This window comes from Schistocerca serialis, chromosome 2 (assembly GCF_023864345.2).
Source record: "Schistocerca serialis cubense isolate TAMUIC-IGC-003099 chromosome 2, iqSchSeri2.2, whole genome shotgun sequence".
Lineage (NCBI taxonomy): Eukaryota > Metazoa > Arthropoda > Insecta > Orthoptera > Acrididae > Schistocerca > Schistocerca serialis.
Genome location: NC_064639.1, coordinates 720,022,349 through 720,045,745, shown reverse-complemented (window position 1 = coordinate 720,045,745; position 23,397 = coordinate 720,022,349). Strand labels below are relative to the sequence as shown.

The window sequence follows — 23,397 nt, the reverse complement described above, 5'->3', positions numbered from 1 at the left end:
TCAGAAGGATGTAGGTTGAAGTAGGTACTTGGAGATGAATAAGCTTGCACAGGGTCGAGTAGCATGGAGAGCTGCATCAAACCAGTCTCTGGACTGACGACCACAACAACATTAACGGAGGTTATAGATAGTAGTTTTTTCCTACAGTATTTGCTAGTGGAACAGGAAAGGAAATGACAAGTAGTGGTACAGGGTACCTTCCGCCACGCATCGTGCCGTGGCTTGCCGTGTATCTACGTAGATGTAAATATGTCAGCATAGAAAAAATTTTTATTTGCATTCTAACCATGAATGCAATTCAAAGTTAACGAAATCTATATGGTACCAGTCACGCGTCAGTTTTCGTGTTACACTGGAAAAAAAAAAAATAATAATAATCTTCTCCTATAGGTGGTAAGGTTTCAGTTGGCCCAACCAGAGGGTGAAGAAAGAAAACACACGTTATTTTCTTCATAAACTAAAGAACAAGAGGATTTGTATTTTGCTTTATGTCTTTAAAACAATCGCTCAGATGTTTTATCCTTCAATTGGGAGGAATATGGTACGATATCTATTTAAATAACCGAAATATGTAATCTATGGGTTTTCTAGTTCTTGTGTTGGCAACGATATACGGATGTAATGTAGCAGTAAACGCAGACCGCTAGTGTTCTTTCCGGTGGAGGTGGTGAGTGTGAGTGGTGTAGTGCCCAGTGGACTTACAGAAAGTCTTCTCTCATCTTTCAAAATGAGGATTTACAAGGATATTTTCACAGGTGTATTATTTTATTATATTTTTCGTACGGCGTAGTTTGGCCTCGCTTTGTTGTTTCTATGCTTTTGTAGTCATTATTAAATGACAGTATGTGTGTCGTCTTACTTCAATCACATGTGCTTGTGGCAGGCTGTTTGTTTGGTCTTGGAATGTTCGTGAGTAACTACATGTACTGTTTTTTTTAGGTGATGAAATGTTTTCGGACACCTACAAAGTAAAACTCGTGGACGAGGTGCTGTACGAAGTGTATGGGAAGGTAAAGTTGTATTAGTATCTGTAATAAGTTGCATACTCTAATAGCCAGCATTTCGATGTGAAGTTCTGGTAGCAATGTATGCAATAAAAATAGCCAATCTGGTAGGCAGTTAGGTTAATACTTTTTATCGAATGATATAACCTAGCCACCTATATTAGGGCTTACATCTGTTCATCAGTGCATGATTAAATTATTAGGTTTCAATTGTATTTCGTTGACTCAGAGGAAAAGGTATCTTGAATGTGGAGAGTCAGTGTATTGGTACATTCCACCCATTGTACTTCTATTCAAAAATGGTCGGTTCCTTGAAGTTTTAGCTATCATTTTCTGTGATTACTTCAAGTGAGATTTCCTTTAATTTTATTTTTTATTTTTAGCACGTTACAAGGAAACAGGGGGATGTCCAGATTGAAGGCTTCAACCCATCTGCTGAAGAAGCTGGAGAGGGAACAGACGAAGCTGTTGAGTCTGGTGTAGACATAGTGCTCAACCATAGGCTGGCAGAAACATACGCATTTTCTGATAAGAAGAGTTACACATCCTATTTGAAGGACTACATGAAAAAGTAAGTTATAAGAACCTGTATATTGTAAAACTGTTGTATCCCAGTTATTGCTATGTCTGAAGTACTTAACTGTTTAATGGCTCAGTGAAGATGTTGTTTAACTTGGTCATGAAATACAAGTAAAAGGATAATTAGTGAATCCAGTGTATTGCTCTGTCATAACAGAGGGTCATAGTTAGTGGAAAAGTCCATATTTAGTTATGTAGAGATTTAAATGGTCATCTGTTTGAAAAAGGGGACACCAGGTGTTAAGTATGTTTACTTTATCAATAGGAAGTTAAGGCACATTTACTAAAGCTGTGTTTTAGTGACAATAGTAAAATGACTTTGGGTTACTGTGTAGTTTAGTCACAAGTGATCAGCTTAATTATAGCTGCACTCATTAAAATTGCAAGAATAATTTTAATATATAAGGCTAGTAGGTTTGTAAGAATTTTCTATCTTCGGGTCGACAGAAGCGTCAGATCCCACGCGTCGGCTTTGACCCGTGACGTAAGGGTGTTGTCGTGTGTGACATCATGACGGCGCAGAGTTTGGTTTGAGTGTGGCTGTCTCCAGTTCTGTTTTGTCTTATTTTATTTACTTTTCTGATCTGTTCGTTCTATCTCGTGAGATTTTTTTTAAAATCTGAAAACACTTATTACTTATTTTAATTATCTGTTTCCTCGAATTTGTTTTAGTTTATTATATTTATCTTTCTGATCTGTTCGTCCTATCCCGTGAGATTTTTTTTTTTTAAGACAAAAACACTAATCAGCTACTGAAGCATCTTTATCTTCTATGGGTTGCAGGGGTTACGACCCCTGGGGAGGTGGGTGAGTATTCATGCATGGCTGTCTTCACTTACACGTTGTAGCTACGCAAGGCGTATAAATTTGTTTATATTTAGTTTGCCCCCCACCCAAAACACCCCATTTCCCGCGCTTGGCCCGTTAGTGTCATTAGGCTTCTTGTGGAAAGTGTGTGTTTTTGTTTCCGCCATATTTGTGACATCCTGGGTCAAAGCAGACGGGTGGGATCGGACGCTTCCGTATTTCCCTATCTTCTATAGAAATAACTCTTGGGATCCCAATAGTCATATAGGCCTTGTTTGTAGGAGCAGTCTGAATATATTGTAAATACTTTTTTTTAAGAGTGTTGCTGGGATGATTCATAACCTTGGTTTCGCATGAATTTACATAATCATGCTGATGATATCCTTGGCAGACTGAGCAACACTAGATGTCTTCAGATAAATTTTTTGATTAAGATGTTGTATTACAGAAAGGTTTGTAATCATTGAATTATTATAGGTGCAACTTTGGAGTAAACATTGTGCAGGGTAAGAAGTGAGGGCAAAGAAAATCACATTGGTAGTCCAATGACACTAGAGTTCATTTCTGCAGAGATGATCAGTGACATGAGGTTTTGAAGTAGTGATATAATGTATATTAAAAGTGGGTATTGTTGGTCATTGCTTATCTCTTGCAGTTCTAGTAATTAGTACTGTTAGTAGAGACATGCCCAAAACACAGAACTATCCTAGGCTCCCTGGACATTTTAATTCCTTTATCAGAATGTAAGATAGCTTGGCTTATACTTGGTCTTGTTTCAGGTGATGTCCCTATTTTCTTGGGTCTTGGCAAACTGCCCTACTTTTATCAGCATTACTACATATTGTACCTTCTGAACATACTGATTAGCAGTTATGTTTTGTCATATGAAGTTGTCAGCCCCTGATCGTATGTCATAAGATTACCTAAAAATGAAATGTTGGGCCCTTTCCGGAGTAATGGAAACCATCAGAAGCACTTATGACTTTGCTTAGTTTTCTTTTTAGTGGTTGGTTCCTGCAGCCCCCTCAAGCAGTTTGAGACTTTTGTGTAGTCATTTGGCTCTTCAAATTTAATGCTGTTGCACACATGCCTATGAACTACTTAAACTGCACCTATGGTGTTTAAAGATTGGTTCATAACATAGCAGAGATGGAAAGAGAATGTTAGAAATGTGCAGATCAGTGGCTGGTAGTCACCTAATCTGGCTGCCTCGTTGGTAGTTATCTAGTTGTTGAGTCTATATGTTGAGAAGTCTTCAGATACTGGTAGCACACAATTATTATCTACAAAAATACCAGTTTACAGTTTAAGTGTAAATACCAAAAACTAAAGCATGTTCAAATATTTTTTGCTGTCATTGATATATTGAATATCTCAATTGTCTGGAATAACTGATTAACTTGTTTTGATTGTCATGCTATGAGAAATATTTTCAATGATGTTGATGACATTGTAGACACACTTTCTGACATCAAAACTTCAGTGACAGTGTTGCAATGCCAGGCAAATTATTTGATATACAAGACTTGCTGCAGCAGCAACAGTTCTGATGGGTGCATGTAATGAAGGCAATTATATTTTCCTAAAGCTAGTTTTTAATCTACATCTGATGTGGGAAGAGACAGAATTTTATGTAAATATACCATCACAAGAAGCTTCATAAATACCTTGAAGCATACATTCTAATGTAGTGGGTTATTTGGAGAACTAAGTGATATAGCAGCAGCCTATTTTGAGAGAGCAGTGAAGTGCTTAGAATTTTCTTTGGATTGCAAGAAAAGTAAATGTCTCAGGATGTTGCTGTCTCAAATTATAAATGTAATCAGATAACATTGTTTGTGGAGACAGATGAGGTGCACCACCCATGAATGCACACAAGCATCAAATGTAGGGCTGTTACCAACATGTTGGTACCTTCTTGATGCTGACCAACTTGATAAAACATTTTGAGAGCATCTGACATACACAGGTGCAGAAGTGTAATGCGTTGTAGTCTTTAGCTATGACTTAAAAATTCTTCTTGTTTGTGATTGTACCTGTAAATTTGACCACTTTTGATTGCACTTTCTTTTCTGTAAGCCCAAGAAAAACTGTAGAGATATGAAAAGCCTTTCTCATTTTGATATAACTGCAATAGTAACTAATCCAGGTTGTGTTATAATAGTAACAAAATATTGAGAAACAGAATTTCCTTTTGTTATGCTGAAATAGGTGCAAATTTTGTTGCTTATGAGGTATAGTAATATACTTGTGAATCTGTTTCAGGTTAGTGCAAAAACTTGAAGAAAAAGACCCAGAACAAGTTAATGTGTTCAAGAATAACACAAACAAAGTAATGAAAGATATCCTTGGAAGGTTCAAAGACCTGCAGTTTTTCACAGGTAAAGTTACACTACATTCCAAGTTCACTATAATCTTTTAAAGAAATTGAAGAGATTGATGGAGAAAGTGTGATCTAAGAGATTAGTATTCTTGAATTGCTGCATGCTCTGCTGGCTATATTAAGGCAAGAACAGAACCAAAAATATACTAGACACTTTCTTCTAATCATAAAAATGGAACTAGTTATCAGTGTGGTGTATTTGAAAGTATAGCAAAAATCTTGACTGACAAATCCTTGCTAAATTGTAGGTTACTGTTTGTATTGAACCCTTAATTGTTAGTGGGCATATTTCTTAAGCTATTTCATAATTGCAAGAGGGAATGCTACTGGTGTGAGCATAACACTTTTTACTGCTTTTAATAATAATTATTGTATATTATGGGTTGTTGTAGTAAGCCTTGTGCTAGAGCACAAAAAATGAAGAGTTATAGGCACATAGAGCTGCACTTAAGTTACTTGGATCCCGTGTGAGGTCCCATGTAATTAATTTTAACTGGGCGAGAGTATAAAGTTTTGCAGTTTAATGAAGTTGTTCACCACAGAACAAAGACCTGACTTATTATGTAAAAGATTCTAATCCTTACAGTGCCTAGAATAATGAGTTAGTAGAATGGCTTGAGTCCTAAATTGAATAAAATAGTAGGAAGTGATAACACACTCCATTGTTATTTGTTGCTGTGTCAACATGTTAACAAAGATTGTTGTATATGAACCTAAATAATGATGCTGTAAACAGTCACCGAACACTTGATGTGTGTAGCACATTTCAACACTTCTCACTGGGATGTGTGAGAACCCTATTTGAACAAAAAAAAGGAAAAAAGTGTCTCGGCTTAACCTGGAGGCAAAATTCTGCTGCCAGTGTAGTTCTGTTGAAACCTCCCTGACATTAACCCTATTGCTGCTACAGACATTTTTTCCTCCTACTTTTTGCCAAATGCTTATCTGTGGTGAACAGTGGTGTCCCAGCTGCTATGAAATAATCAGTTATACCACAGTTACTGTGCTAAATCAAATTAAGTAAAATATTGCCTGAAATTTTATTCTGCAGAGATAGTAATGTGGATGGCAGGCCTTGCTTTGCCAAAGGAGACAGGAAATAGGCCATTTGCACGAAAATTCTAAATTGTCATTGTGAGGTAATTGGCTAAGTTAATGCCTTAGAACCTAAAATATATTGTAATCTGGAACACACACACTACTTTATCAACCAGACCAGTTTGTATTCAAAATAATTAGATCATGAACATTGCTTGTATTTAGTCCATTCATTGAAACATTGTGTAGCAGAATGGGGCCAACAATGTGGCTTAACACCTTGCAGTATCAGTTCCATCCGGTGGTGATAATCTACAGCATATTGACATTCTTGAGATGCTAAGTGGGTTATATTAACTCTTCACTTGGGTACCATTAGTGGTTTTACTTGAACTTTTCACAGGCATGTGGATTAAGTGCATGAAAATTTTCCTTTATTCTGTGGGGACACTGCCTTGTGTTAGGAACATCATACTTAAAACTGGCAGATGCCCTCCACAACAAAATTGAACATGAAAGAGAACTACAAAAGATCAAATTATGAATCAACACAAAAGACTGCAGCCAGAATCTGGAGGCAGTCAGAAGATGATCAACCTACAGGGATTCAGATTCAGTAAACACTGTTAGTGTATCCACATGGTGGAATCCTGCACAGTTGCAGATGCATGGGAACAAGTGTGGGCAAATCAGTAGAAAGTGCTATGCTCGTCCACAGGTGCCTCATTGTTAAAGCATTTCATGCATACACTTCTTTGCTTAAGAGTTTGTTGCTTTTATTGAGATGAGACAGCAGAAAATGAAAACCTGAAGGGAACTGTAACACGGTATCTATATAATGTGTATCTATGTATGTGGGGAATATAAAGTGACAGCTTTCTTGCAAATTGTAGAATGTTGCAGTGATATTGCTTTTTTGCTTGGGAAACTGAGTCTGGAGTATTGGGTGTAATTGAATTTCTGCAGTGGTGAGGTTAGCAAAACCATTTTATCTGGGATCTGGTGACACATATTAGTTCAGGTTATTTCAAAACCAATCAGTGGTTCTTGAAATTGCAAAATATTTAAGAAGTTTGTAGTTATGCATAGATTAGTTTTCATTACATGTCTGTTTTTGTAAAAAGTTTATGCAACTTCAAAATTATTATAGATTAACATTCTCATACTACAAATTTTGAGTATCTTAGCCTCAGGCCCCACAACAGAGGTTGTGTTTTCTAAACTTGTTTTTCCATTTTCAGTGTCCCTAATTTCAGTTTCTAGCAGCTTGCAGAGGTGCTCCACATGCAAAATTTTGCAGTTTCGGTTTCACGCTCCTCAATTGTCATGCTTAAGTCACCAGAGTGAATATTTGTCCAGTTCACATGTACACTCTTCTGCTCTTTACCCACTTCTTTTTGCAGTAATGTGCTGGAGACTATTTTTTACTTTTAACGAAGTAAGCCCATACTTGTTGCTCAGGGCATCACATCAGATCTAAAATTTTTGTTCAAATAATCGTTAGAAGTGGAGTTTCGTATTACTTTGTGATCATTTATGAATTTAAGATAGTTGTTTGATGTCAGAGATTGCACATAAATTGCCATATACATAATGCAGGACTTAACACCTGAGGATATTTGCTGTCTGTCTAATACACAGTGCAAAAAATTCCCACTAAATGTAGGAAGCAATACTAAGAAGTGTGGTCTCCATTTTAAACATGTTACCTATGTGCAAATTTGCTTGCATGGTTAAAAATATAGAGGAAAAGTGAAAAATTGAACAAGAAAAGCATTGATGGACATTTATAGTAAAAATATACTTTTTAAAGCATTATGGTTGTAGAATAAGTGCAGTTGATTTGAGCAATATATTAAATTGTCTTGTCATTACAGGATATTGATACCTCTGATCAGTGTACTGTTAATACTACGTGCATACAGAGACCAAAAATATGTTCATTTGTACCAATGATAGACCTTTGCTCATAGCTATCTTGTAATTAGTTACTGCTTTTGTTCTTGGTTATTCAGTGCAGTGAGCAGCGATTCTATCATTTAGTGATGATTTAGTTTGCTCAATTTAGATTCAGAAATAAAATGAGCATGTGTAATGGTTGAGTAAAGCTTCATTCCAATTTATTTCTTGCCCAATATAAATCTTATTTTTGATGTTTCTGGTATTAATTTCTTTACCTTCTCAGGCCTTTTTCTCCTAGTTTCTGAGAAACCATTAATAATAAAATGTTATGAACTGATTACATCTTCAGTAGTATGGAAGGAATCTCATTTTCACATTTTGCTTTATAATGTGGACTTCGGTACCTTAAATTTTCTTATCCTTAAGGGCAGATTGTACTGTCTGGGATAAATCCAGGGGTAGCTAACAGAGGAATAGGCTGAACACAACTAGGAGTGTGCATTGTATGCTGCCATTTTATTCCATGGTTAGCTATTCCTGGAATAGTGCTTTCATCTGGTTACATTGGCAACAAACTAAGAGCTTACTGCGAAGTTACACTTAGGTCTGAGCGATAAATGTTCAGTCGCAAAACTATTCACTTGAGGCTGGTCTGTGCTGTAAGAGTGTTGGAGCCTAGAAGACAATGTGGAAACTGATGCTGTCTCGTGCAGTGAAGAGAGCACAAAACATTTAACTAAACTTCAGAGTTACTTGTGTGTACAGCATAATGTTCTGTCTTGAAATTAAAGGGGCAAGTATTTGTTGTTTGACCAGTAAGAGAGCTTTCTAAATTTCTGGCTAGTGTGGGGAAAATAGTGCACAACTTCATAGGTTAACAGAGTAGCTACAACAAATGTAAGATTTAAAGAAAGGTAAATAAAATGCCCACAAAAGGTAAGAGGCTCCACATTGATGATTCAGAGGCCTGAAATATTAGTTATTTACAAAAATATACATTATTTCATAGAGTTGTCAACAAGATTACATAAATCAGTTAAATTCAGATGCAACATTTCTAAACTAGATGACAGTCCAAAGATAGCCGTATGGTAGATGAATTGTAAGTAGGCTACTTCATATAGTAGCAAATGTGAAATGCTGTCTGCTTTATGAAATAGTTGGTCTTTCCAGAATTTCCAACAAACTGACACACATGGAGATCTGATGGACACTTCTGGAAAGTGTTATCTACAAGGGTAATCGCAAAAGTGAGATGTCATATTTTTTTATAAGTACGTAGACCTGTTTATTTCTACAACGGTTTAAATCAGTTTACAACTTGAACATTTAGCTATTTTTTGGCATAATTACCATTTCTGTCGATGCATTTTTGTAGACACTGTGGCAGTTTTTGTATGCCCATGTCATATCAGCTTGCCGCTATGCTGTTCAGAAAGTTATGAACCTCTTCTTGCAGCTCGTCATTGGAGCTGACTTGCTGGGACCACAATTAATGCTGACAGGTACTGAGAGACTGAAAAAACTGAAAGCGGGTAATTTAGAACTGGGGAAGAGGAATGTGGAGCAAGGGCATACACATTCTCCACAGCAATGATCGCCCGCACATCGCTCGCAAACCGTTGCTCTCCTGCAACAGTTTTAGTGGAACATAATCACCCACCCACCCTATAGTCCTGACTTGGCTTCCAGTGACTATCACCTGTTCCCTAGGTTAAAATAACCTTTAGCCAGAAAGCGATTCAGCTCAGACGACGAGGTGAAAGAAGAGGTTCATAACTTTCTGAACAGCATGGTGGCAAGCTACCTTACGTTTGGGATTACCCTCGTAGCTTGCGGTTATATTTACAACTTAAAATGATTAATTCTTTACAGTGGCAATGGATGTTCTACAGAAAATGCCATTGCTGAATTATGGAACATTATTTGTGCATAAACTTCTCAGTTTTTGGTGTATATACAGTAAATCCTGTTTCTATGCTGTGGTTGTTATTCATATTGGGGCACATATGAAGAATAAGATGCCAACAATTACAATGAACAAGCATAATCTTTTTTATATTGCGTGGGTAGAAATGTTCTTATGGCATATATTCAAATTAAAGGTTATTGCAACTAATCCTGAATATTTGAGGAACAGTAACTATTTAATACATAATTTTTGCTTGTGCAATCATCTGGAACAACTACATGTAATCTAGGAGGGAGGGGGAAGTAACTAGAGATTTATTAACACCTTTACTGTATTCTTTCTTTTCTAATGACCTCAGCTTAACAATTTTGTTTCTGGAATAAAAATGCCTTTTCTCAAATGCGAAAGAATTAGCAGAGTTGCTAATGTTGCTGCTTCAAAAGTAGCATGACAAGAACCAGAGAAGGTGAAAGAACTGTATCAGTTAAAAAAGGAGCACAAAACTCAAAATTTGGATAGAAATAAAAATTAAAACAAATGGTTTGACAAAAATGTTAACATTTTCATTTAATCACATCAGAGAACTGAAATAATTAACAACTCTCTCTCTCTCTCTCTCTCTCTCTCTCTCTCTCTCTCTCTCTCTCTCTCTCTCTCTCTCTCTCTCTCTCTCTGTGTGTGTGTGTGTGTGTGTGTGTGTGTGTGTGTGTGTGTGTGTGTGTGTGTGTCACTTTTAGTAAGGCAATGGTTGTCCCCTTGTCAATACCAGTGATGTCTCCAATGGAGAGAATGAATTCACCAGAGGGAAAGTATCTTGAGTGAGTGTCAATAGTAGCTGGTTCATTGGTGGAACAGCCATTTCTTAAAGAAGGAAAAGAATGACAAGAGGCAATTTTGACAGAGAAATTTAGACATAGCTTGCCACCCACTCCTTCCACTAATTAGATTGTGTAGGTTCAATAACAAGTCTTGTTAGCTGAATGATGAGTAACTGTGCCTTTATTATACAGATATCTATCATGATAAATTTTGATTTGCTTGTGTAGGTAATACTGAGAGATACAGAAGCTATATTGTGCAGCTTTTTTAAAAAAAGCAAAAAGTACCTGCTGACTTTACTGTTAATGTTACTGTGTTAAAGTTGGTTTGAGTAAACACAATTAATTTACATGTTAATGGGAATAATGCTAGATGTGAGACAAATTTGTTGCTGAGTAGTATTAAGACTTGTGGTACCAATATTTCCACTAAAAGGTGGAAAGTAGTTGTCCCAAAAGGAGGCAAGTTAAAAATACTTTGTGCCCTAGATGTGGCTCGGGGAACTCTGGACATTATTGTACCATCAAACTTTTCATTACATTAGAAATCATAATGTTGTCTAATACAAAAGGGTGTTAATGTAATTACTGCCAAAGATTTTTATGCATTTTGATTTTATTAGTTCTAATATTGCAGCAGTTGTAACACGCACCAAATAAATGAGACTATTTTGGCAAGTATTATCATTGTTTTGCACCTAGTTTATATAAATAACGCAATATATCATTCATGAGGTACAGATATCAAATATTATTACAGATAAACAGTATATGCCGTCAGTCATTTGCTACAGTTTCTCACATAAGAGATCGAAAAGACGAATTCAGTTGTCGTTCAACAAACAAAATAAAGATGCAAATTTGGAATTGTCATTTTCTTCAAAGTAGTTGGAGTGATCTCACTTCCATTTTGTTCCTCATTCTAACCAATAATTCTGCCCAAGTATTGTCTCTGGCTGATTCTATCACTATTCCTGCCATTGTCAAAACTTTCTCCAGTTAAACACACTAACCTGGTTCTTAATTGCTGGTTAATTATCTTGCAGTTTTAGTCAGTTTAGTTGGTATTGTGGGTTGGTAAACAGCATTTCCTGTGTTATTCCAAGAACAGAGCTTAACTGACTGCTGATGAGTTTGTACAATTGGCAGTCACTGAACTAAGGATTGTGTATGCGACAGGGTGTTGAGTGCATGTTAAAATTTCACTTCCCCTTAATTTTACAATAACAGTTAATACATATTTTGCTGCAAGTCTGTGTCTCTTAGAGTTTTTAAGCTGATGTTTTTCTGTTAAAGGTGAATCAATGGATATTGATGGTATGGTAGCATTATTGGAATACAGGGATATAGATGGAGAAAGTGTCCCAGTTATGATGTTTTTTAAACACGGTTTGGATGAAGAAAAGTTTTAAATATTAATCAAAAAGGTAAGTTTCTTGTAGATTCTCTCATTAAGCTTTTATATATGTTAAGTATGAAAATGTGGCAATACCTTCCAGGTGCTTTGTGGGGATTTTAGCAAATGTGGAAACAGTTTTTTGAGTCATTCTCATTGGTAGCAGCATTGAAATTAAGTGCTTCCACCATTTACACATAAATTTCATATAGTATACCTTGACCAATGCAAAACATTCCTGCAAATATGAAATACTGAAGAGGACTGATCATACAAAACATAAATGACTTCACTATCTTCACAATTTGTGACAAGTTCATTATAAGAGGAAGGTTTCTCTCTTTAACAGGAAAATTCTCTGTAGAATATAGAGAACTGGATAAGCTGGTGTACTGTTGATCTGGGAGAAAGATTACTAGTGGCTTAACTCCCCACATAATAGTTCTTTATTCACTACAGACAATATGTGCTACATATTTTCCTCTGTATGTTTACCGTATTTACTCGAATCTAAGCCACACTTTTTCTGGTTTTTGTAGTCCAAAAAACCGCCTGCGGCTTAGAATCGAGTGCAAAATAAGTGTAAATTCTGAAAAATGTTGGTAGGTGTCGCCACAACTAACTTCTGCTGTCATATATACGTTGCGCTACACAGGTATGCTTAGCAGGCACAAAGATAAGTACTGGCGCCAAAATCTCTGCGTCAGTAAATTAATTTAAAGGTAGAGAATGAAGAAGAATGTAAACATTATGCCATGCATTATTTCGTGTTTGCTGCTATTTCATTTAAATCCTGTCTGCCTAATAAACTACGAAACTAGAACAGCAAACGCGGAAAAATACATATAATGTCATGTTTATATTCGTGATAGTGATAGTCAGAAACTAAGCACGGCAACTGACTAGATTTTTAAATCTAAGATGACCCTAATTTCTGTGCAGAATGTAGTCTGCAAAGATTTTCAAACGGAGAAAGTTTCGTTAAACCCTCGTTCAGAAAATCTTCTATCATTTGGTTCTTGTTGATCATTATCAAAGAAAGCAGCAGTGTAAGTAAGAACAAATAGCAGACTCTCGCCATTGTTTCGCTTATGAGACAATTCCTCTTTTTTTTTTAAATTGTAAGCTGCGGTAGCGCGCACAAAAGCAAGCCTTGCCGCACGCGGCGACAGGTCGTAAACACGCATTATCAGAATGTGACAAACAATGCATGACACAGTACAATAATGCATTTTCATCTTAGTGACATAAACACATATAACAAAGAGAACGGCACTTACCAGATCAAAGCAAAATAAGCAATCGATTCAAACCAGACGAAGCACACGAAAAAGGAAGGGTACCCGTATAAATACGGACGGAGAGCCTGACACATAGCAATGGCTACCTGGTAACTGTTAAGCTTAAGATTCGAACCAAACTACTGTAGCTGTATCTTCATCCATTCGACCTCAATTGTGTTTCATGTTACAGTGGACCAACTGTTTTTTGATTTGGAGGGGGTCTAAAACTTTTTTCTCACCTTGAATTTAGAGTCTCAAATTTCAGGAGCGGATTAGATTCGGGAAATTTTTCTTCTTTGATTTAGTCTCATTTTTCGGGCGCATATAAAAAAAAATAAAGATTATTCTTTCCGTGCTTTGAAGTGACAGTCTCATTTGGCATCACCTGTGTAGAGATCTGCACAGTTGTATCCACAGTACTACAATCCGTGAGACAAATGATGGATATTGACAGTTTAAATGGCCAGGTGGCAATGTTGTTAGATGGGGCTTACAGCACCTCAAAACCAGTTGCTACTACTAGAATTCTGTAGTGTCAAAAACAAAAAGCTTGGCAACATGTAGGTTCCATTTGCATGCATGAATTTATTTACTTTTAGTAGTTTATATATAAACTCAAAAAATTAAAAACTATTTAGTATCTAGTATGCTGAAATAAGGTGTCATAATACACAATATTATGAGAAGGGAAGTTGCTACTCACCATATAGTGGAGATGCTGAGCCGCAGATAGGCACAACAAGACTCGTACAATTAAGGTTTTTGGCTCTGTGGTTTCAGTTGGTTGCTATATGGTAAGTAGCAACTTTCCTTTTCATAATATTGTTACATTCCAGCCTGGATTTTCCATTGTTTGATTTGTTATAATTCACAATAGAAATGTAAGATTTATGTAATATTTGAATTAACTAGTTAGAACTGAGACCTGGCAACAGTTGTCACGAATTTATTGGAAGCACTTTTTATGTATTTGTTAAACAGAAGATGGTGAAATTAAAAACATAAAATTTTTAGAGTTTGCAAATAAAAATTTTCAGGGGTGATAATGACAAGATATGTGTTGGTAACATACAAGTAACCATTAGAAAGTGAAAAATGTACAGTACTTTACTGGTTGTTTCCTTAACTAGCCTTGTTAGGCAGATATCACTTATACACGGATTATAAATTTTAAGACAAGTTGTGACTATTTTATTTCTGGTGGTACATAAGAAAGTAGTTCTAATGGTAGAGGAAAGCCGAACAGCCTTGTTACTTCATTTTGGTTTTCTTCATGGCCAGTGTTCTTACACCTGATACTAGTTGTTTCACCTAAACATTGGAAACTTGGGTTGGAATATCAACAGTTTTAGGGAAAGTATAGATTTGTACTCGTGGAAAATGACATGTTGTGTTGCAGACAGGAACAATGAAAAAACTGTTACACATCATAGCTTTCATCCAAAGCCTTCTTCAGCAAGGAAAACATTTGCCCAAGCAACCACACCTCATGCACAGATGACCATCACCACTGTCAGCTCTAACTGGAAACGTATGGTCAGAGCTGCTAGTGGCAGTAGTAATCTGTGCATGAGGTGTGCTTGCTGCTTGTTTGTGTGAATGTGTTTCCTTTGCTGAAAGTTTTGGCTGAAAGCTGTAATGTGAAAGTCTTTTTGGTGTGCCTGTTCCTAACTCAATGTCATCTTTATGATGATTAGCAGTCTGTCCTTTTCCTAAGATTATTTTTCATCTGTCATTCCTGGCAAATGGGTGACTGTAGGTGAGTGATGTGAGGGCAACAGCCTTTATCTTTTAGGAGTTGTCTTCAGAATGTTGTTCCTCTTGATGACTTAACAAATGATACAGTTCTTAGTTTGAAATCAGGGTACTGCAGGACAGTCTTCCTTGGAGCGTTATTATTAATTCAATCTTGTACTGAATACAGATATTTGCAGTTCCTAAATCTGTGAAGTACAAGAATAGTTTTTACAGTTAACTTTCTAGTTCTCTTGCAGATCTTGTAAACTCGTGTTTGTGGTAATTGATGGAAAGTCATCAAATAAAGCAAGTGACTTCTGGTGTTCCTTAGCTATATAAGTGATTTGGGAGACAATCTGGGCAGCTGTCTTCAGTTGTTTGCAGATGAGGCTGTCGTTTATCGACTGTCATCAGAAGATCAAAACTAATTGCGAAAGATTTAGAAATGATATCTGAATGGTGTGAAAATTGGCAGTTGACCCTAAATAACGAAAAGCGTGAGATCATCCACATGAGTACTAAAAGGAGTGAGTGTCCACGAGTGCTAAAAGGAATTCATTAAACTTTGGTTACACAATAAATCATTCAAATCTAAAGGCCATAAATTCAACTAAATATCTAGGAATTACAATTATGAACAACTTCAATTGGAAGGAACACACAAATGTTGTGGGGCAGGCTAACCAAAGACTTTTATTGGAAGGACACTTACAAAATTTAACAGATCTACTAAGGAGACTGCCTACACTACACTTGTCCATCCTTTTTTAGAATACTACTGCACAGTGTGGGATCCCCATCAGATAGGACTGACGGTACATCGAAAAAGTTCAAAGAAGGGCAAGATGTTTCGTATTATTGTGAAATATGGGAGTGTCACTGAAATGATACAGGAATTGGGCTGGATATCATTAAAAGAAAGGAGTTTTTCATTTCGACGGAATGTTCTCACGAAATTCCAATCACTAACTTTCTCCTCCGAATGCGAAAATATTTTGTTGTTACCAACCTACTTGGGGGGAAAAGGTCACCACGATAAAATAAGGGAAATTGGAGCTTGTACGGAACGATAAAGGTGTTAGTTTTTTCCGTGTGCAATATGAGATTGGAATAACAGAGAATTCTGAAGGTGGTTCAATGAATCCCCTGTCAGGCCCTTAAATGTAATTTGCGGAGTATTGATGTAGATTTAGATTTTTGTTGTAGCAACCAGTTACAGCTGGACAAGGAACCTAGCTGTATCTGGAACTTTCCATCTTTCACATTGATCCATAGGCTGCTACCCAGGCTTGGTCAATGCAGTTATGGCTGGCTTTTGGTCATAACATTTTTGCTGTAGAAATGAGTCTTCTTACTCTCTGCTCAAGATAAATTTCCTTGATTTTCAAGAATCTTCAGAGATGAACTTCTCTGGGTATTCACAATTTCACCATTGTTCCAGAAAATGATTGAGATTACAAATAAGAATGATGCCATTTAGTAAGTTACAAATTTATTAAAAATTAGCAAAGATAATCACCACAGGCATCTAGGAACCAATGCTCAAAATTGTGGCACTAAATCGCAGTGTCCATTACTGTGGACATTTTTATTTTGTAACCATAATCAAAGAAACTTGCAGTACTGCCACATCTTAAGACACAGCAAAGCCTTTAACCCGACCTGGTGCAGATCCCAGACGCACTCGAACAGTACCCAAGCATAGGCTGCACTAGTGTCCTGTATGCTGTCTCCTTTACCTATGAACCACACTTCCCCAAAACACTCTGCATGAAGTTTTGAAAAATACGCAGTGGTGTACTCACCTGATATGGTAATAAGTATTAAACAAAGCTGCCAAATGATTGTTGAAATTTTCATGTATGCAAAGGTAAATCACCAAATCTTTGGTGACAAATATTGAAAATTGCATTGTTTGAGCTCAGGTAGCTGTATCTACCCCCTTAAGTTATATAGAGAGAGCCACTATGACGATTGGTCAATGGCATGGTACCATGCTAAATTCATGACTATTTTGCAGTTACACTAATCGAAAAAAACCACTTGCATAAACTGATTTCTTGTATTTTTGTCTATGCTGCTCTCTCCCAAGTGCATAATTATTTTTTCTGTGCAGCCTTCACTTCCATTTAGGCTGCTTCTATTGAGTCAGTGTTCATGACAATTTTTGAGCCGGTTTAACTACTTGACAGATTCTACAAGGACATTCTCATCTTCAAAGATGATGAATATTGTGGTTGCAGCAATGTAATATGCACCCATTCCTCATCGAAATTACACTAGTATGGAAGGAACCAAATGAGTTCATGCCTATTCTTGAGCAGTCTTGTAGATTGTTTGCTGGAAATCGTGGTTTTTTTTCCCCCAGTCTCAAGTGATTCAGCTTGCTTCAAATCTTGTTTTCTCAACAACTGAATGTTTTTCTTGTTGCCAAAGTTTGTCATGAACTGACTGATACAGGGCATAATCAATAACAACCATTGAGGGTCTTGTCAGATTTGTCACTAGTGATGTCTTCAACCACTTCTGAAAAACTACACTACTTATCTTTTTGTGATAATCATATGTCTTCTTCTGACTGAAACATAACAGGCACTTTGGCATAAAACTGTCTGATGTGCATATGTGTAAAATAATACACCATCCTTTTCCAACAGGCACTGACATTGTCGCATAGAGCCTTTCATCACTCCAGCCTGTGTGTAATGAAGGGCTGGTATTAACACAGGTTTCATCTAGCCACATTGTACTTCACAGCACCTGTGATCCTGTGCAGAATTCTGCACTGCCATGCAACAGCTGTCTTGTTACATTTTAAATGCTAAACGGAGTTGCTGAAGCCTGTCTTTGAGTACCGTAAGCAATAAAAATTTGCTGCTAACTGACACAAGCAATTTAGTGTGGGATGTTACCTTCTGTTGTAAGACAACTGGCTTTTTGAAAATTGTCCAAATTTGTCACTTGGTTCTTTCTCAGCCACTTTTTTCATGGTTCCTGCAGCCTTGTGCCACTTGTGTTTTATAGTTCTTTCTCTATTGTTACAATAATGTTATGTTTACTTTCAAAACTGTTGCCAGTCCTCTTAAAAATGTAACTAACAGGAACTGGCTCATCTTTTTAGTTTTTTCTTAAAGTTGTCCCTCACTGAACATATGAATTTGCTGGTGTTGCTAAGTAGCATGCTATTCTTCCACTGTTTAACTTCACAATAAGTTTTTACCATTCTTCCCACTGGATATGGTTTTATATAAGATGCAAATGCTAACTCCTCAAGCAGTCTCATTGGCTAGCTTCCTTTGGCAGCTTAACAGAAAGATGATGCTACTGAGCTGTCACTGTCACACACTCATTTTGGACTAGTCATTATGTGGTTAAAAGTCTGAGCTGATGCAATATGCACAGCTTACTATACATTAAAAGAACTGTGTCAAAATTAAGGTTGCCATTGATTTGCGTTATATGCTTACAGAAATGTGATATAAAATTGGCGAATCAGTCCTCTCAAATGTTTAGTATTATATATTGCTACCTAAGAGCAGGACATTAATTACCTGTGATACAGTGGGTGATTTTCAGATTTTTCCATGAATATTCACAGAACATTTTTGTTGATTAGAACAGTTATAAGGATGCAATTATAGGAATATAACAAGAGAACCAAAATCTTAACTTCAGATTTGATTTTTAATTGACATAAAATTGAAATGACGTAGTAAATGTGGAAAATCAAAATGTTATAAAAGTAGAATAAACTTGTCAATAAATTTTCCGAGTGTTGTATATCTTAAAGCAAAATCCCATACACAAGCCTAGGAGTGTGGTTACAAAATTGCTGCCGTGAAAATGTATGTACGAGTGGGATAGAAGGTGTAAAAGAACAGAGCAGAAATTGTCCTATATCATGGTGGGCCCCACAAAATTAAGAGCTGAACGCATACATCTGTATCACCTGTGGCTGGAAGGTTAATTTATGGTGAATTAACACATGAAGTATATTGTAAACAGAGTGTAAGACACTAGAAACATACTCTTTATGACTTTGTAATATGAAGGAAATGTTCAGAGAAATTTATTACTTACAGAATGTCACTGTAACAAGCTAATTTGTGTAGACATGATTCTTTAGTTTATGGAATGTAAATTACATGAACCAGAAGAAAATTTAGACCAATTGCAAACCTATTTGCCAGAGCTCAAGTGACTTATGGGTTAACATGTGAACTGTGCTGCTAGGGAAGGAAAATGTTAAAATGTAAGATTTTTAGGAAGTTGTCAGAATCCTAACTGCTTTGTGCTGCAGATTTAAAAAATGAATAACTCTGTTCAACTAATGCAAATTAGTCCACAGTAACAATTTGTGGGTGTCACATAATCTGCCTTTTTGTGCTTTAAACTTTGTGTATATTAAAGATTTGCTGTGAGATTTAAAAATTGGCTAAACATGTTTATTAGTCCACTTTACTGCCATCTTAAGTTTAGATTTTGTTGACTAGTATCTGTTAACTGATATTCAGGGACCTTCAGCAATGACACTTCAGTTATGGGCAGATTGGCTGTTCTAATGTTGTGTAGATTTATGTCAGCTAATTGGAGAATATTGCTATATTTTATTATGCTGGTAAAACTTGTTTGATCAATAAATGTTTAAATTTAAAAGTGCAATTTGTGATTTCTGTTTCAGGTGAAGACTGGTGAATGTGATCTTCATACATTATGGATCCTGATATTCAGATTTGTTAAAACCCTAATTTTTTAAAAATGTGATGTTCCCTTCATTTGTGTTCCAAAACTTACTGTACATACTCAAGGGCCTACCCTGTGCTTTTTGTATTTAATGTATGTTGGAAGATGAGAGAAGTATTTCCATGTTATTTGTAATATTGTTTTGAAACAGTGCTTAATACACAGCTGCATTTCAGAGAAAAGTTGTCAGTAAAAATTTAAAAATCTTATTACATGAAAAATAATTTTCATCATGTGTGTGTGTGTTCAGTGAAATACAAGAACCTTTCGTGTGTGTGTGTGTGTGTGTGTGTGTGTGTGTGTGTGTGTGTGTGTGTGTGTTACACTAGCTTTGTCTGTTATTGTGAAGATGAAATTATTAAAAAGTAGATATTTGCCAAATTTTAAAGTTAGATTTAACTGTTTCGGTCAAGTGAAGTATACAATTTCATATTGGAACACAATGTACCATTTTGCTGGAGAACTGGAATTTATTCCAGCTGCCAAGGTAATTTTCTATTAGCACTTTGAGAAAGTTTTTAATTTAGCATTTTATATATCATGTTGCCATCACTTTATAAGTGATTTAAGTAAATGTAAGTACATACAGAGTACACAATAACATGATCAAAGATGTAAAATACAGATTTCTAGAAAGACCTGTGATGGAGATAGTGTGTACTGGAATAAGTTGGAAAAAGGTTTGTCTGGCATAATCTCAACAAGACAGTGGTTTTATTGATATACTAGAGTGCATTTCCTTGTATGATCTGAAGTTGTCTAGTAATGTTAGAGATTGGTAATTCTTGATGGCGAGAAAGAAACCATTTAAAAAAAGTTTTATAGATTACCTCGTTTAATCAAAGTAAAACTGCACACTGGTTTCAGAGTGGCAGTCAGATCTTCTGATCAGATGATTTCCATAAGGAAATGACATTTAACACTTCACGTGGAAGTAGGGGAAGGAATGTTTCTTACTCAAGTACTTAAAAAGCAATTCTTCTTGGAAAACTCTGGAGAAGTGTTAAATTTATTAACATATATGATATGCAACATACTGCTCGTGTAACTCCTTAGGACTGACTAGTAAATTTCCTAGGTGCCCAATATATGCATGTGGCACAAAAGTCTGGTCCATTCAATATGTGGCTTCAATTAATCACATTCTGTGTTGATTACTGGAATATTTACCCAAATGTGTATTTAAAGCGGTTTTGGCTGATAAGGTAAGTGACATCCTAGAGAAACTGAATACAACATTGTAATAGTTGTATATTTATGGGAAAACTTCCAGTATTGGGGAAGGTAAGAGTGATTGTTCTGTTTTGTTTGATTAGTTTGTAGCTGTGAGAGCAGTGAATTTGTGAAAGCTAGAACAGTTTTCCTTCCAAAATTACGGGGGCTCAGTTGGGATGGATAAACTTAAATTTTGCTGTCTTCAAGATACAGAATCTTGTAGCACAATTTTGCCTGTGGTGACTTGTGCAATTTGGATCTGGTGAGCATTTACTAGTGTAAGGTCTACCTACACATTCATTTTAAGGTTTGTTTGGGTGCTTTTGGAATATCTGCAGCAAAGCAAATTGATAAAATAGAGGGACTCTGCGTCAAGTCAGGGTAGCTGTTGGAAACCTGTGAAGCATAAAGGATGCCATTAAAATGTTAGAGTTCATTTATTCTCATTGGTTTTAAGCCTTCACCCTTCAGCACCAGCTTCGGCCATTGCTATTCAACTGTTGGAGGTGACGTCCACCGTCAGCTCCGTGGTTGTGTGCCCAGGTGAGGTTTAGCGATTCCGATCCCAGTGCTGCTTCGGTTGCAGTGCTTGCCCAGCCTGAAGTGTGGTCTCAGGCTGGCTGCTGTAGTGTACTTGGTCCCAATCAGAATTGTATGATGACACATCAACAATATACATGGTGTCTGTAATCGTGTTACCAGTTAATCTCCTTCCTACCACTGGTAATTTTCAGCACCCAGAGACATGAGGGTGTTACAAAGGAATGTGGACCTCAAATAGGCCCTGTTGCTGGCTTCTGTATTGAAATACATGCTGTTGGCACCCTGCGATGTTTTAAGGACAGTCAGTTTCTCCATCAGTAGGCCACATCTTGAGTATGTCTTTGGCTAGTTTGTAGACTGTGATAGAGCATCTAGGACATAGTCACTACAGTATCATAATCTGTGATTTTATTGCTATTACTGTGCATGCCATCAAGCCTGTTAATAAGCTCGTGACAAGAGCTGGGGTGTTTTAACACTAGGACCAGCATTAGCAAACTACCTAGAAGGACTGGTACTGGTCATTTTGACAAATGAGGTTTCTCTTGTTTGTTTTCTGTTTAACTTAATTCCATACGGTGTCTTTATGGGTTTTGAGTTAGTAGTGGATTATGCTTGTCATACAAATGCATTATGCGTAAAAAATTTCTACAGAAAGTATATTTAGCTAAATAAGGATAAGACTACTTTGTAAATACAAAATCAATTGAAACTATTTAAACTTAAAAATGCAAATAAACACACAGTTTTGCAATGAAATTTTATCTGTATGTGTATTCAAAGCCCCAAACAAATCAAACATATATTTAGTATGAAAAATAAAGATAAATGGACACAAATTGCTGTAACAATAAGAAAATATTTTTTCTGGCCTTTTCAAAGCCCCCGTAGTTGTCAAACACTTTGCACACATCTACGGAACACTTCAGTACGTGGAACAGATAAGATATTTTTGCACTATATGTCAGGACTTGTGTACTGGTACCTTACTTATTTCTGTGGTCGTTTATATGAACAAGTCCATTCCTTGCTCATAGAGCCACAGAATGGTTCTGCTAATTTAAAAGGAAACATTTGCCAGCTAACTTTTCGTCCGAACTTCTGCTGAAGCTGGGTGTATACACAGAGAAGGAAAAAAAAAAGTTCCCAGGTGAAAGTGTGCTTTTCCATGTTAAGTGAAAGTATACTTTCCCTCGGGATCATAAACTTACCAGTGCTTTGAATGGTTAAAGTTTTATACATCGGCATAGAACCTCCTCCCCCCCCCCCCTTAGGAAATGAACTGCAGAAAAAATGGGTTTTGGAAAGATCTTTGATTTGCAGCAATGTGTACGCTGCTTATTGTCGTATTACGAAAATATGTAGTCTAATTCCAACAAACACAGAACTTTAGTTTCCAAAGCATTGAAATTGGGATAGCAATGTGCTCTTGTAAGCCAATCATAGTTCACCATGTGATCTTGCCAGTAGATAAGATATTAATTGCATTTACATGAGGCTCCCAAAACAGGATTTCATAAACTGATTTCCCAATTCCACAATCTATTTTTGCTCCCATGTGAACGCAGCTGGTATTCAAACATGCCTGGACTGTCCACTTTCGTCTTGTTTTTAAAAATTTTGGCTAATATTGGAGTGGCTTTTAATACAGTGAAGAATAAGTAGAAATATTAGACTGGAGCTGTTTACACCTCGTCTAATTGAAGAGCTATAGTGATTGTGCCGTCTAACTCACACTGTATCTGCTGTTTTACAGGTGCCATAGTTAACTGGGATAGCAAATTGCTTCAGACGTCAACATGTGAACATGACAGTGAAAAACGGTTCTCAAAATTTGGTTGTCATCTTTCAGAAGATGTCGCATGTGAACGTAGTAATTCAGAGCATAGGACACATGACGTAGTCAGCCTATGGCAACATCACCGTTAAGTAATGCAAAAACACAAAATTGAGGAGAGAATTTTTGATTGGAGTAAGAATTGGACGCAGGTGACGTAAAATTTTCCATAATAAGCTGTTTCGTTTGATGCAGCAAGG

General features: G+C 36.5%; 1 protein-coding gene across 1 annotated transcript; it reads left to right on the top strand.

Annotated features, from left to right (window-relative positions):
* The first annotated feature begins 602 nt into the window (after positions 1 to 602).
* Positions 603 to 19,811, top strand: LOC126457907 (translationally-controlled tumor protein homolog). Its single transcript, XM_050094587.1, has 6 exons — positions 603 to 755; positions 940 to 1,010; positions 1,388 to 1,575; positions 4,656 to 4,771; positions 11,740 to 11,870; positions 19,541 to 19,811. Exons 1-5 carry the CDS (start codon positions 728 to 730, stop codon positions 11,853 to 11,855), a joined length of 519 nt encoding a protein of 172 aa, XP_049950544.1. The 5' UTR covers positions 603 to 727; the 3' UTR covers positions 11,856 to 11,870; positions 19,541 to 19,811.
* Positions 19,812 to 23,397: the final 3,586 nt, after the last annotated feature.